Raw genomic sequence first — 16,370 nt, 5'->3', positions numbered from 1 at the left:
GTTATCCTGTCTTCCTAAACCTCTCCCTTCCAGTGACCTCAGTTTGTTTCCTATGATTAAGAATCTCTTGGGCAGCCTGGATGGTTCAGCAGGTTTAGCAGTGCCTTCAGCCCAGAGCCTGATCCTGGAGACCCGGGATTGAGTCCTGTGTGGGGCTCCCTACGTGGAGCCTGCTTCTCCCTCTGCCTGTGCCTCTGTCTCTGTCTGTCTGTCTCTCTCTCTGTCTCTTTCTCTGTATCTCTCATGAATAAATAAATAAAATATTTACAAAAAAAAAAAAAACTCTTATGGTTTGTCTCCCTCTCTGATTTTGTCTTATTTTATTTTTTCCTCTCTCTGCTTATGATCCTCTGTTTTGTTTCTTAAGTTCCACATATGAGTTAGATCATATGATAATTATCTTTCTCTGATTGACTTATTTCACTTAGCATAATATCCTCTAGTTCCAACCACATCATTGCAAATGGCAAGATTTCATTTTTTTTTTTTTGATGGCTGATGGTAGTCCATTGTATATATTATATATACCACATCTTCTTTATCCATTCATCTGTTGATGATGAATTTCTGGGCTCTTTCCATAGTTTGGCTATTGTGGACATTGCAGCTATAACACTGGGGTGCGGGTGCCCCTTCATAACACTACATTTCCATCTTTGTGGTAAATACCCAGTAGTGCAATTGTTGGGTCATAGGGTAGCTCTATTTTCAACTTTTTGAGGACCCTCTATACTGTTTTCCAGAGTGGTTGCACCATCTTGCATTCTCAACAAAAGTGTACAATTGTTCCCTTTTCTTTGCATCCTCCTCAATATCTGTCATTTCCTGACTTGCTCATTTTAGCCATTCTAATTGGTGTGAGGTGGTATCTCATTGTGCTTGTTTTTTTTTTTTTTAAGATTTTATTTATTTATTCATGAAAGACACAGAGTGAGAGTCAGAGACACAGGCAGAGGGAGAAGCAGGCTCCTCGTAGGGAGCCTGATGCAGCACTTGATCCCCAGACCGGGATCACACTCTGAGCTGAATGCACTCTACCCCTGAGCCACCCAGGTTTCTCTCATTGTGGTTTTGATTTGTATTTCCCTGATGCCAAGTGGTGTTGAGCATTTTTTTCATGTGTCTGCTGGCCATTTTTCATGTGTCTGTGGCCATTCTTTGGAGAAATGTCTGCTCATGGAACAGACTGTCCTTTCCCCATTGTGTATTATTGCCTCCTTTGTTGTAAATTTGTTGACCATATATATGTGAGCTTATTTATGGACACTTTATTCTGTTTCACATATTTTATATATGTGAGCTTATTTATGGACACTTTATTCTGTTTCATTGACCCTTTGTGTCAGTTGTCAGTTTTTCTACCGTAATGTTTGTTATACTTCAGCTTTGTAATATACTTTGAGATCAGGGAGTGAAGTTCGTCTGGCTTTGTTCTTATTTCTCAGGATTATTTTTTTACTATTTGTGATTCCAAACATATCTTAGAATTATTTACTCTAGTTCTGTGAAAAATGTCATGGAATAGTGATAGGGTTTGCACTGAATCTATAGATTGCTTCAGGTAGTATGGATATCTTAACAATATTAATTCTTCCAATCCATAAGCATGAAATATCTTTTCATTGTGTTTTCTTCAATTTCTTTCATTAGTGTCTTACAGTTTTTAGTGTTCAGGTCTTTCATCCAGTTGGTTAAATTTGTTCCAAGGTTTTTTTTTTTTTTTTTTGATACAATTGTAAATGGGATTATTTTCTCAATTTCTTTTTTTTTTTTTTTTGGTAGTTCATAATTAGTGTATAGAAACACAGAAAAATTTTTGTATATTAATTTGTATCCTGCTACCTTACTGAATTCATTTCTTTAGTACTAACTGTTTTCTTGCTTGGAATATTTAGGGTTTTCTATTTTTGGTATCATCTTATCTGCAAATAGTGACCATTTTACTTTTTCATTGTCAATTTGGATACCTTTTATTTCTTTCTCTTGCCTAATTGCTCTGCCTAGGACTTCTAATACTTTGTTGAATAAAAATGGAAATAGTGGAGATCCTTGTATCATTCTTGCTTTTAGAAGAAAGATTTCAGCTTTTTACACTGAATATGATGTTAGCTGTGGGCTTCTCATATGCAGCCTCTCTTATGTTGAGGTATGTTCCCTCTATACCCAGTTAAGTGAAAGCTTTTATTATAAATGGATGTTGAATTATGTCAAATGGCCTTTTGCATCTATTGAAGTAATCACATATTAATCATTTTGTTCATGTGGTATATCCCACTGATTTATTTGCAGATGTTGAACCATCCTTGCATTTCTGGATCCCACTTGACCTTGGTGTATGATCTTCTTAATATAGTATTGAATTTAGTGTAAATTGTGTTTGGTGTCATTGGTTTTGTTATCAGGGTAATTCTAGCCTCATAAAATGAATTTGGAAGCATACCCTTCTTCAGTTTTTAGAAGTGTTTAAGAAACATAGGTATTAAGTCTTCTAATATTTGGTAGAATTCACCAGTGAAGCTGCTTGGTCCTGGACTGTTGTTTCTTGTGAAAATTTTAATTACCAATTCAGTTCTACTGTAATCAGTCTATTCAGATTTTCTATTCCTTCAAGATTCATTTTGGAAGATTGCAAATTTCTAGAAATATACCTGTTTTTTCTAAGTTGCCCAATTTGTTGGTATATAATTGTTCAAAGTAATCTCTTAATGATCCTTTGTATTTCTATGGTAACAGTTGTAACTTCTCTTTTACTTCTGGTTCTTTTGAGTCTTCTCTCTTTTTTTTCTTGGTAAGTGTAGCTAAAGGTTTGTGAATTTTGTTTATTTGATAAGCAGCTCTTAATTTCATTGATATTTTTCTATTGCCTTACGTCTATATTTCATTTATTTCCAGTCTGATATTTATTATTTCCTTCCTTCTTCTAACTTTAGGCTTCATTTGCACTTCTTTTTCTAATTCATTTTGGTATAAATTGTTTATTTGAGATTTTTCTTGTGTGTTGAGGTAGGCCTGAATTACTATGAACTTCCCCCTCTTAGAACCACTTTTGCAGCATCTCTTAGATTTAGTTATGTCATATTTCTGTTTTTGTCTCTAGGTATTGTTTTATTTCTTCTTTGAGTTCTTCTTTGGCCAAATAGTTATTTAGTAACATGTTTAATCTCCATTTGGAAGTAGTTTTTTTTTTTTTTTTTCCAGTTTTCTTTTTGAATTGATACCTAGTTCTATACCACTTGTGTTCTGAAAATATACTTAATATGATTTCATTTTTTCTGAATTTATTGAGACTTGTTTTATGGCCTATTATGTCATCTATTCTGGAGGATACTCTGTGTGCACTTGAGAAGAATATGTATTTAGCTGTTTTTGATGGTCTATTCTGTATATATCTATTAAGTCCATCTGGTCCAGTGGGTCTTTTAAAACCAAAGTCTCTTTCTGTCTGGAGGATCTATCCATTGATGTAAGTAGGGTATAAAATCCCCTAAAATTATTGTATTGCTATCAATTTCTCCCTTTAGGTCTTTTAATATTGCTTTATATATTTGGGTGTTTCTATGTTATATGCATATACATTCATAAATGCTATATTTTCTTGCTGGATTGACTCCTATATCATTATGCAGTTTGCTAACGTCTTTGTTTCAGTCTTTGTGGGTGTAGTTGTGTCCATACTTCTGAAGTCTCTTTCAGACCGTTGATAAGTGTATCTTGGGGTTTTTTTTGTTTGTTTGTTTGTTTGTTTGCTTTTTAATCCATTCAGCCACTCTGTATCATTTTATTAGGGAATTTAATCAATTTACATTTAAAGTAATTATTGATGGTATTTACTTACTGCCTATTTTGTTCATTATTTTCTGGTTGTTTTTGTGGATCCTGTCTGCTTCTTCTCTTACTCTCTCTCTCTTTGTGATTTGATGATTTTAGTGTTGTTTAGATTCCTTTCTTATGTACATTTGTGTACTTACTATAAGTCTTTCCTTTGTGGTTACCATAAGATTCACATATATATCATTCTATTTATATAACAGTTTATTTTTAAGTTATAGCAACTTAAATTTGAACACATTTGAAGACTTTACATTGTTACTCTACCCACATTTTATGTTTTTTATGTCATGTTTTACATTTTTTTCTTTGATATAATTAATTACTATAGTCTTAATTTTACGACTTAAGTCTTTTTAACCTTCTTAGTAGTTTTATAACTAATTAATCCACTACCTTTACAATGTATTTACTTTTTCCAGTGAGAATTTTACTTTTGTATGTTTTCCTGCTGTTTCCTTTCAGCTTAAAGAAGTCCTTTAATATTTCTTATAAGGCCAGTTTATTTTTTGTTTATTTTTTTAAAGATTTATTTATTTATTCATGAGAGACAGAGACAGAGAGAGAGAGAGAGAGAGAGTGAGACAGGCAGAAGGAGAAGCAGGCTCCCTGCAGGGAGCCGGATGCAGGATTTGATCCTGGATCCCAGGATTATGCACTGAGCTGAAGGCAGATGCTAAACCACTGAGCCACCCAGGCATCCCATAAGGCCACTTTAATATTGATAAACAACATTAGGTTTTGCTTGTCTGGAAAAATCTTCATTTTGAGGCAAGCCATTCATGTTTGCCTCTCCCGCAAATCTGAATGATTATCTTGCTGAGTATTCTCAGTTGGAAGGTTTTTCCTTCTAGCACTTTGAATATGTCATGCCACCTTCTGGCTTGCAAAGTTGCTAATGGTCTTATGGGATTTCCTTTGTATATAACAAATTGTTGTTGTTGTTTTCTCTTGCTGGTTTTAAATTTTTTCTCTAACCTTTAACATTTTAGTTATAATGTGTCTTATCTTGGCTCTTTTGGAATTAATCTTATGTGAAATTTCCTGTTCTTCCTGGAATTGATGTCTGTTTCTTTTTTTTTTTTTTTTTTTTAAAGATTTTATTTATTTATTCATGATAGTTACACAGAGAGAGACAGAGAGGCAGAGACACAGGTAGAGGGAGAAGCAGGCTCCATGCAGGGAGCCCGACGTGGGATTCGATCCTGGGTCTCCAGGATCGTGCCCCAGGCCAAAGGCAGGCGCCAAACCGCTGCGCCACCCAGGGATCCCTGTTTCTTTTTTACATTAGGGGAGTTTTCAGCCATTTTTTCTTCAAATAAGTTTTCTGCCCCTTTCCCTTGGAACCCCTATAATGCAAATGTTATTCCACTTGATGTGGTTCCATAGGTCCCTTAAGCTATCTTCACTTTGTAAAATTATTTTTTCTTTTTGTGGCTCTAAGTTCCATTGCTTTATCTTCCAGCTTGCTGATGTATTCTTCTACCCCACTCAATCCATTGAACCCCTCTAATGTATGTTTCAGTTCAATCATTGTATCCTTTATCTCTGTGACTTCCATTTGTTACTTTTTTCCATATGTTCTTATCTCTTTGTTAAAATTTTTATCTGTTCACCTTTTGTTCCTCAAGTTCCATCAACATCTTTGTGATCATTCCTTTGAATTATTTATCAGGTAAATTACTTACCTTTGTATCATTAAGGTTTTTATCTTGAGGTTTTCTCTTGTTCTTTCATTTGAAACATATATCTCTGTTTTCCCATTTTGTTTAACTCTGTGTTTATTTCTGTGTTTTAGGTGATTTCGCCTAAATAGCTATTTAGCTACCTCTCTCAGTCTTGGAGGGTTGGCCTTGTGTACTTGAAGATCCTTCTCATTGAAACTTTTTCTAAATTTTGGTTGTCTCTTGAACCTTTTTTATTTTCTAAGCCACATAATTCGTTCTTAATATATCTCTATTGTTAAGTGTATGCCAAGATCTATCAGTAATCCTAAGAGGAGGAATCTCATTTAGCATCAACTTTCAGGCAACAGCTTTTAAAGGATGCTAATATTTAGTCTATGGGGCTGCATTTGTAATCATTGCTAGTCTGTAGACCAGGAGATTTGGAGGTGTCCCCTGGGCAACAGCTGCAAAAACTGAGGCTTCTGATGAGCCTGTGTGTAGCTCCTTTCTGGAAAGTTTTGTGGAGCTGTAGCAAGGTCAGTGGGGTGCTTAAGGATAGTATCTCTCCACTTATATTTCCTGAAAGTGCTTTTTAGCCTCTAGATATATGGGAAATCTAAAGCCTGAAGGTTTAAAGCTGAAACTCCAATCTAAATGAATAGGCCTTTTTAACAGGAAGACTGGGGTTGTGTTTCAGTCTACTGTCTGTGCAGTGCCCAGGGATGGTGAACTGCCAAGAATTGTCTTTCCGGTTGTTACAGTCCTGTGGAGCTCTGGAACACCAGGCCTCTTGGCCATCAGGGCCAGCCAATCACAGGGTGGTCCCAAATCTGTGCATTGCATGTGCCCACTGGTTTTAACAAGGCAGCTGGAGAGTGTGTTGTCTGTGCATGGACACCAGCTTTAGGCTGGAAATGAGAGAATTCTGAGATCACTTATACTCACCAATCCCAGCCAAAGGGCAGAGGATTATTGCAGACTTTAGCTAGTGAGCAGGAGAATTTTGTAGCCATTCATGTTTGCCTCTCTCAGTCAGGGAGACGGGGAGCACTGAAACCACCCATGCCCTTCTGCCTCAGCAATTACCTCAACCACCTGCCCCTATCCTCCCAACAAGACAAAAGGAGGGTGCCAAATCCAGCCTCATCCACCCAGGCTGGTAGGCAATGTGGAGAGTGCAACAATGTCATTCTCCAGTGCCTCTGTCTCCAGAGAGCACCTCAAATGTTCCGTGCCCTTCCAGCCAATGTCCCCAGATCAACAAATGAATCTCCTTACATATAGTCTAGCTGCTTTCCAAATAGCTGTTTTTTTTTTTTTTTTTTTTTTTTTTTTGCTGGGTCTCAGGGCAAGCAAGATAGCATGTAAGCATTCCAGGAGGGAAATCTCAATTTCCTGTACCACTTTGGGAACCCAAAATGTCAGCCCCACTTCGAAAACCCAAAATGTTTTCCAAGCCAGACTTTCTGGGGATCATCTCTCCAGTGCATATCCCAGGAGCTGGGTATCCAATATGGGGAACCAATCCCTGCCTCCTGCTTTTCTGGGAGAAGTATTTGTCTGGTGATATCCCTTCTGACTGTGTTGCTGTGCCAGGGTGGGGCTTTTACTACCTATCCCAATATAGTTCTTTTATCCTTTGTTGTGGAGAGCAGTTCATCTATTTTTCAAATGTTTTTCAGAGGGAAATGATCCATATGTAGTGGCAAATTTGGTATGTCCATCGGAGAAGGTGAGTTCAGAATCTTCCTACACTGCCATCCTGGATACTTCTCTTATCAGAAAGTCTGGTAAGCCTTTAGATGGGTAGCCAAAGCCCCTAGAAACTGGATATTGAACAAGATGTTCAGATGACCTGAGGAAAAGAAACATTGCCCGTTATAATAAAGGGTAGTGAGAATATTCGATACTAGGGAATGGGGAACCTAGGAAGGAAAATACCAATGAGTCGTATGAAACTTGCCTGGAGAATGAGTCATCTCTTACCTCAGTTTTAATTAGGCTAAAGGAAGTGCTTCATAGAGAGCATAAATATCTAATGGGAGTAAACACTGTTTACTTCTATGAGATATTAACCTCCTATTTATCACTTATGAAATTATACTTCAATTCTACAAATCTAAATAATAATACTTTTATGGGAATAGACTTTTGGTGAGGGAAAGTCAAAAATACGAAACAGGTAGCATCTGAATTACTTATGTAAAGCACTTAGCATAATGTTCAGCACATAAAGTCAAATCTTATTTTTTTATCTTGTTATTACTCTCAATATTATAATTATGAAGTGAAGCTATCACAGGATGTAATACTGATTATACACTAGAAACAAGAAAACTGTGTCTTGTAATCCTTGATTTGGTATCCATGTGTGCATCTTTATTTTGTATTGAATCCTTATAAAACAGAAACTGCAATCAAATTTTTTCATTTTTAGAGATAGCCAATCTTAATATATAATAGGATGATAGAAGTAGAAAAAGTCATGCAACAGAAGTGCCTCTCTTTTGCCACTATTGCTTTGCAAAGGAATAAATAATATGCAGAAATGAAAAGTTTTTATAGGAGGACACTATTGTATGACCAACAATATTTATCTTGCATTCTTAAAGCAATGTTCTGCCTTCATGCAGCCATCCCAACTTGTGGAAGCCCCATCACCATTGCTTATGAGTGCCTACAATTCTCTCTCAATTATAAAGTATCTTTAAATCAATCAAAATCAAGTTGCAAATTCTTTATAGCCAGTGCTCAATAAATATTTGATGTGTTAAGCAACAGCTAAGAAGCAACCTCCTGATTGCTGAAAGATGGAAGCAAAGATTGCTGAATATTTGGCTTATGTCTTCAGATTGCTGAAATTTAGTATATTTTAAAGTTTTTAGGGATAAAATCTGCTCCTTACTCATTGTTTTTCTGGTAGCTATCAGGTTCTCAAAAATAAATAAATAAAAATAATAAGACTAGAGTATGGAATGTAGGGGCACTTGGATGGCTCAGTCATTGAGCATCTGACTCTTGATTTTGGCTCAGGTCCTGATATCGGGATCGTGGGATTAAGGCCCAGGTTGGGCATCACAGTTAGCATGGAATCTACTTGAGATTCTCTCTCTCTGCCTCTGCCCACCACCGCTCCCCCACTCGTGTGCGCAAATGCTCTCTCAAATAAACAAACAAACAAATAAATAAATAAAATCTTTAAAACAAAAAGTATGGAATATATACAAAATAGGCATCTGAATCATTATTTCATTCCTGGGGAGGATCTTTTAACCAGGTCACCCTACTGGGCAATCTGAACCTAAACATACTCATGTCTCTACAGCTTTCTGGAGCCTCCATTGACTTTCGGTGACCACACCATCATCTCACCTGAACTGGAATTATTCTTAATAGAGTACTTTTTGCTTCTGCTCAAATATACAAGGACATTTAATTATCCAATAAGATTACCTATGCAAAGTGTCCAGATACATAATAGGCATTTCATGAATGCTAGTTTACTTCATGTTCTCTCTCCTAAGAGGAAAACAGAGCCAGTCTTTTCATTTCCATAAACAATCGACAATGAATATATAGATTGAATTTTTGTGGAAATAATGTTAGGTTAAAGAAAGAGTTGTATACTTAGATCATAGGAATGATCAAACAACCTAAAGGACAGGTTTTAGATCGTTTTAAAAATAGGAGTGGCCACCATCTGTCTTAGAAACTGAAAACTAGAACATGGATTAAGGATCCCATTGTATCAAAAGCACTGAACAAAGGAATAACAACAAGTTATTTCTTAAAAAAAAAAAATTGCCAGTAGAAAGATAGCCATGATTAAAAAAAATTTCAAATGCCAAGATAATGTGAAGAATGAACAAAATTTCATACCCAATAATTTATGATATTATGGTTACACTTCATCATAAATTGGTACTAAGCTTATATAAATAACTAGATGAAATATTTCTCCCAAAGTCTTAACAATAATTAACTTATTTTCCAAAATGTCTTAATATTACCTTACCCTCCAAAGAATTTAGTTCAGCAACTGTGAGTCAGAAATACGTATCTTCTTACTTTAGCCTGTTAATGTTCTTTTTGATACTAAGGTGATCATATAAGTGCTTCCCCAGGAATTCATTTAAACTTAGTGTTTTTGTGTAAAAAAAATCACTTTCATTTTCAGCATTAAAAAAAATAGAGCCTTTCTGCTTAATTTCAGTTTCTACGATATGTTGAACTTGCCTGTTAAATTACTTTTTCTTACTTGACTAGAATTTCTTGGGAACACAGATTGTGCATTATTCATTAAAAGTTCTTATACAGTGTCTGAAGCATTGTAGAGGCGCCATAAATTTGTGAAATTAATAAATGAATGGATGATACTGTGTTAGATACTGTACAAATTGGGATTCAGGGGGATTTAAAAATCAATGGCATAGGGCAGCCCGGGTGGTGCAGCGGTTTAGCACCGCTGCAGCCCAGGGCATGACACTGGAGATCCGGGATCCAGTCCCACGTCAGGCTCCCTGCATGGAGCCTGCTTCTCCCTCTGCCTGTGTCTCTGCCTCTCTCTCTCCTGCTCTGTATCTCTCATGAGTAAATAAAAAATAAAATCTTTAAAAAAAAATCAATGGCATAATCTAAAGCTGAATTATTAAGAGAGAAAATCTGGCAGAAAAAAAGAAAAAAAAGAAAGAAAATCTGGCAGAGATCTTTTTTAATCCACATAGATGCCTACATTCTGGGATCTTATCTGGCTAACAAATCCACAGTTCATAAGATAATAAAAATAAAACAAAACCATACATCCAGAGCATTTGGGGCTAGCTTAGCCTACTGGCCTTTTACAGGTGCAATTTCTTTTTACAGTAAAAAGAACACTGCATCTTCCCAGAATAACCTGATTCCAACAGACTTAAATAAAGTTGTTCATTTTTCCAGGTTTTTGACATACTTCTGTCTTTCTAGACTGTGAAGTGAATCTCCATTTCCCAAAAGCCCCAGTGCCGATTTTTATGATCCAGTCCACGTGACATACATTTTTTTGCATGTGTTTTATTGCTATTAGTGAATGACAAGTGAAGGATATTCATTTTAACTTGAAAATGTCAGGGATGCACTTTAAGAGATATATTTTTGCAGCTTTTAATGAGGTGGTGTTTCTTTTTGAAAGAAATACTCATCTCTGATGCGGGTGCTGTGCAGGTGACAACTGATATTTAATAAGCGATGGTTCTTGTATTAGTCGCAGTTCTCTAAAGAAAATGTCTCAGATTGCTTTTGAAAAACTCTTAGCGTCACTAGCCCAAAGGCAAGATGTGACCTTTTTATTACATAATGAGAATCATTTATTATCTTACAATGTATCTTAAAGTCACAGACAAAATGCCACTTTGATAATTGCTTTCAATTAGCTTTGAGCATAGCATATATTCATAAAATGTCTTCTCTAATTTAGACTTGAATTAGAGAAAATTGCAGACATAATCTACTTTAAGGTTGTCTCATTTAAGGTGATTCGTAGTTTTATATCAAAGAAATCAAAACGAGTAGCTTCAGAACAGTTTCCCAAAGTGTTTTAAGCAGGCTTTTCAATATTTGATTCTATTCTATTACCAATTAATTAACAAATTAGAAAGCTAGTTCATCATTTCTGACCTTTTATGCACGTTAACTTTTGACTTTTATTCCTAATGATTGTTTTGAAATTGAACCTTGCAGTTCATGTTGAAAGAAAGAAACAATCTGATTAGCAAGATAAATAAGGCTTGGCTTGATCTCCAGTACATCTTGATGTTGGACTGTAACTGGGATTCTGAATACTGTAATGGTGGGTCCTTTCCTGCTTAAATGGTCAGTGAATTATCCTAGATAACATGTGGCTGAAAGAGAGTTTGGGCTGTTACAAATGAGGTTAGAGATAACATGATATTTAAAATGTGATTTCAGTTAATTTTTATTTTTCTTAATACCCTGAGCATCAGAATATGGTTTAAATGCAAATTCTTGTCTCCCTTAAAAATACTTTTTGAAGTGGGGCATCTGGGTGGCTCTGTGGTTGAGCATCTGCTTTTGTCTCAGGTCATAATCCCGGGGTCCTGGGATAGAGAATCACATCAGCTTCCCCATAGGGAGCCTGCTTCTCCCTCTGCCTATCTCTCTGCCTCTTTCCCTGTGTCTCTCATGAATAAATGAATGAAATCTTTTAAAAAAAATATTTTTGAAGTAAAAAAAGCTCTGAAACTGCATTTTATATTTGTGATGTTCCAGTAGTTCATGGAATATTATTAGCCTTAACAGAGATTCTCTGAAATTGGTGTTATGTTTGGAGATTACTCTCTTTCTCTTTCTTTCCCTAGATAAAAATTACACACAAGAACCAAGCCCCAATGCTGATGGGTCCTCCTCCAAAAACCGGGTTGTTCTGCTCCCTCGTCAAAAGGACAAGAAACCGAAGCAAGGAATAAACCTGTCTCATTTTATTCTTAGAGATCTAATTAGCATAATTGGGCCATGGAAACTTATGCTGGAAATCTTTGAACCATTTCAATTCTCTTGCTCACGCAAAATCATAAAATTGGTTTAACAGTTTTTGTTACTGAGCTAATGTACAATTCAGCTATTAGAAAATTTGTCTCAGTTTTTATAGGCATCTTTGCATGAAGAAGGCAGAAGTTTACATGAAGTGGTACTGCATATTTTTGTTGCATGCATTCCCATAGATTTTTATGTCTCCCACTCATTCCTCCCTCAGTTTCCATTTGCTACCCTATGAGAGAAATCTGTGAAACATAAAGGAAATACCATGGGAAAGCTAATTCTCTGTGTGATTCCAATTATTGATAAGCACTAATCAGTATTGCTACAATGATCATAACCACAGATTGTGATACTTTTCCCTTTTAAATTCAGTGTATCAGTGATCTTTGAACTATGACTTGAAGAGAAACTTTTACTAGGAAGGCTTTATTAAATAGTTGACTACAACACCTTGCTGTATCTAAATAGTTTTTCTTCAACATCTTAATGCTTCTGAGTGGAATATAAAATATCAGGTATAAAGTTTTCTTGTGCTAAAAAAATAGAAAGTGATTTTTATTTTGTTTCATTTTGTTTCTCATTCCTGAAATAAGTGAAAACAGAAACAAGTTACTTGGCAGCAAAGTGTGGTAATATGACAAGCCTTATTCCTTTCTGCATGTAGATCTAGAAGAAAATTCATAACCACACCAGTAACCAAATATATTTTTGAAACTATGTGCCTAATATACTATTTCCCACCAAAGATTCAGAACAAGATGTTTGAGAGAAATGGGTTAATGTATAATTAATTAGCATTGTGGAGAAAATGTATTGTTCTCATGATTAATTTTTTAATGACTTAAACTCTGGAAGAGAGTGAATTACCCATTATAACTAAAATTGTCACCTTATGCAGACAATAGGCCATACAACACAATCAAAGCTCAATCGCTGATTTCTTGCTTTTTTTGGGTCTTTTATAAATATAGGTATCTGTAATTTTTAATGGATCAGTTAAGTGCACTTGAGAAAGTAAATGATTGTATCAGTTTTGTTCTAGTATAAATTGATACCTCTAAGGACTATTAAGCTCACTGAAGCCAATCATGCATGCATTTAGTCCTCTCCCATGTCTATACCACTCCCATCTCTACGACATTTCGAATGTTTATTTGGAAATGTTGGTCCAGATCATTGTTTACAGTATTCATGGTATGGTTGGAGTCTCTGTTGAAAGAAATCATGGAATATGTACTTTTCTTAGTGTTTCATTAAATTTATGTGATAAGATGAAATGCTATTCTTGGCAGTTTGAGTATTGTTCACTCATATTGACCTGCATCTCATCATTGCATGTTTTATGTTTTTAAACATGCCATAAGGAAAACAAGTGCTTGAAATGCATGATTTATTAGTTTTTCCCTCCACTCTGCATTAAAGTACTAATGATTTATCAGTTCTGTTTTTCTATTGATTCATTCATCTTTGAATAACAAATAGCATTTAGTGATTCTGTTGAACACAGTCCTGTGCATGGATTTATGGATTTCAAGTGAAATTGCTATAATTTTTGTTCTTTGGTTTGAAAACTCAACTGAATGCTGTTATATCAAATAGCTACTCTCAAGCAATGTACTATAATGGAAGATTTTGTATAAAGCGTATTATTTTAGTGTTCCAGGAACATTAGATGGTAAATATCAATCAACAATAAGTTTAATTGCTTTGAAAATAAAAGCTTTTGAATAAAATTAAGACATAATTTAGCATTCCCAGGAAAATTATCATTACAATTGCAAATGTAGCACAGCAATCACTTGCCCTAGTATAATAAAAAAAAAAAAAAGTTATTTGGCAGCACAGTAATCTGGAGCAAAAGAAATCTCTAAACAGTAACAAATGCATTACTGACATAATGTTACATAACACACACATTGATTTTGTGTATCTATGGTTACAGGTAATAAATATTTTTACATAAATTGACAAAATTTTCTACAATGGGCCGGCAGGCTTTGTATCAAAACATATTCTGAAGCCACAAATTATTTTATGTTCAGTACACATACAATTATGTCTTGGCTACCTTTTATAGTATGTAGTGTGAAGGCAGCAACAGTTTGTGAATCATTCTTAACAATCTGTGCAGTAGAAAGCTGTTGAAGAGACAGTGGGATGGGACAAATCAAACACCCTGCCTATCAGATTTCCATAGTTGAAATAAAGGGATGCAGCTTTACTTCAGTGTAGCTACGTAACTATAATTAGTGATAATAGTAGTTACATTTTTCAGTCAGAATTCATTGGTACAAATAATAAATGTTCAAATAGGAATCAAATGTTACTGTCTTCAACTCATTTTCTAAAGATACTGATGTGCTTGCCCTCCAAATACACTACTCCTGGGGTTTGGAAAGTAGTTTTTAAAAACCTGACTTTGATGGTTTTAAAAATCAGAGAAGATATTCTTTCCATTTTTATGACAGCTTCAAGTGAAGAATATATATTTTAAGGAAAATTCTCAAAGGAAAGTTCTATGGTATATTAAAATATTGAATAATGAATGTTAGCTTTTCAAGATGGAATTTTTTCTTCTCTGTGTGTGGGTGCGTTGTTGAGTCAACCTCTTTTAAATATAGTAGAAATTGTAGTATAAAGTTTTAAGTAGATGAAACTCTAAAGTAAAAAATTAACACTGGACTTGCAGGGGACAGAGGAACAGGGGAAAAGAGATAGGCTTTTTGCTAAACAGTGCAATACACCAAGTTGATACACACTCCAGAAGAATCTTGGGCGGATCAGCCATGCTTCCAATAGGAATGGACATGTCTATATGGACCCAGAAATTTTAAAGGACATAAATGTATTTTTCCACATACATATGTATACCATGAGTATTTGAAGCAAAAAGTGCTGGTCAGATTATTTGTGGAGAAAGGAGGCATCTTGTAGAAGGTGAATAAAAGCAAACTTTTAAAACAGTTTTCATGTTTAAACTATCTATGTGATTATAGCCATAACAAAGCAGAAGGCTCAGATGTTTAGTGTAGTCTACTGCAGGTAGAAATTTAAATCCGATGAATTGTGTATATGTTTCTGCATTTTGTTCTTTTTTTCTGTTTTAGGGGGATGGGAAATAATTGCAGCTTTCAAGGAAGAATCTGTGTTGAATCTCAGACTGTATTCTATTTTGAATGAGACAAAACTTTTAAATGGTTCCATTCCTTTTTGTGTCAGTTTGTTGTTTATTGTTTATAAAAAGGAAAATGTACCTTTCATGGCACATATAACCCCCAAACAATTATTCAAATACAGTATGTATATTCTAAACTAAACAATGAAGCCCTTGTAATATATGTTAAGGATGTAAAATTTAAATAAATAAATAAACAAATAAAACCCGCAAAAGAGCTTTTATTTTGTGACAGGCAGAAATCACCCCTTTTGTCTCCCAACTATATTACATTCTATTTAGGTAAAATTTGAACAAACTCACGTTGAAGGATTCTATACATCCTTATTGTGGTTTTAAAAAAAAAAGGAATTCACTTCGTTACAGTACCTTATTATTTTTTAGAAGGTGTTATATACAGTATCGTGCTTTTTGAAATAAAAATGTTAACCTCTCAGTTAAGTGTCATTCCTTCCTGCCATTTTGGGCAGATTTTGTCTGTACTTGAACTTTTTGAAGCAGTTGCCATCAGTCTACCCCACCAAATCTCTGGCGAATACCAAGCCAGCCATTCGGTCTCCTGTCAGAGAGGAAGGAGTCTGGGCTTTGAGGAACTGAATTCTATCAGTAAGAGCTGAACCATTCTATTTTGTGCTGCTTTGGCCCTGACTTGCTGCTGTGAACATTATTCCAACAGTTTCAGAGATCCCAGGAACACCAACAGACTGGATGATAGACCCGTGGAGCCTGAAAGAGTAGGTCAGGGGTTCTGTGAGGACTTACACTGAATTCTCTGGATGAAACCCATTTGTAATTTCATTTTATGTAACAGACTTCAGTACATCTTTCATGGGCACTAACTTGTACAAGATATCTTACAAAGGAGTTTCAGCAGTTAAAGGGCAGCAGTTCTTCGGGTTCCTTCTACTTGAGGTTGGCGACCTTGGGTGTTCTGCTGTGTCCCCATGGATGTGGTGGCCCCCAGAGCTGGGACAGCACTCTATAACTGTGTCATGTCCCTGACCAGGCTTCTGCTTCCTCCTTGCATCTGTCAAATTTTACAATGGGCCCATGCCAGTAAGATAACTAGAAGATTCAGCTTGAGAACCTCAAGGTAAATCCGCCTCTGGGAGCTCTAAGAAGCTTCTGAGAGCAGAGGTGTCAACTTTAATCCTAGATGCACATTT

At 35.4% G+C, this 16,370-nt stretch overlaps 1 protein-coding gene across 7 annotated transcripts in view; it reads left to right on the top strand.

Annotated features, from left to right (window-relative positions):
- The window catches only part of DGKB (diacylglycerol kinase beta), a 701,584-nt gene extending 685,988 nt beyond the window's left edge, over positions 1-15,596 (top strand). For 4 of the 7 annotated variants that reach the window (XM_038556983.1, XM_038556981.1, XM_038556982.1 and 1 more), the window contains one exon: positions 11,849-15,595. In XM_038556983.1, coding sequence (XP_038412911.1) covers positions 11,849-11,956 — 108 coding nt within the window. In that variant the 3' untranslated portion in view covers positions 11,957-15,595. Of the gene's footprint in view, positions 1-11,848 lie in introns of all 7 variants that reach the window. The other 3 variants (XM_038556980.1, XM_038556977.1, XM_038556978.1) reach the window with 1 other exon arrangement.
- The last annotated feature ends 774 nt before the right edge of the window (positions 15,597-16,370 follow it).

Source organism: Canis lupus, chromosome 14, assembly GCF_011100685.1.
Source record: "Canis lupus familiaris isolate Mischka breed German Shepherd chromosome 14, alternate assembly UU_Cfam_GSD_1.0, whole genome shotgun sequence".
Classification (NCBI taxonomy): domain Eukaryota; kingdom Metazoa; phylum Chordata; class Mammalia; order Carnivora; family Canidae; genus Canis; species Canis lupus.
The sequence above is the reverse complement of the archived record's forward strand: the minus strand, read 5'-3'. Positions and strand labels throughout refer to the sequence as shown.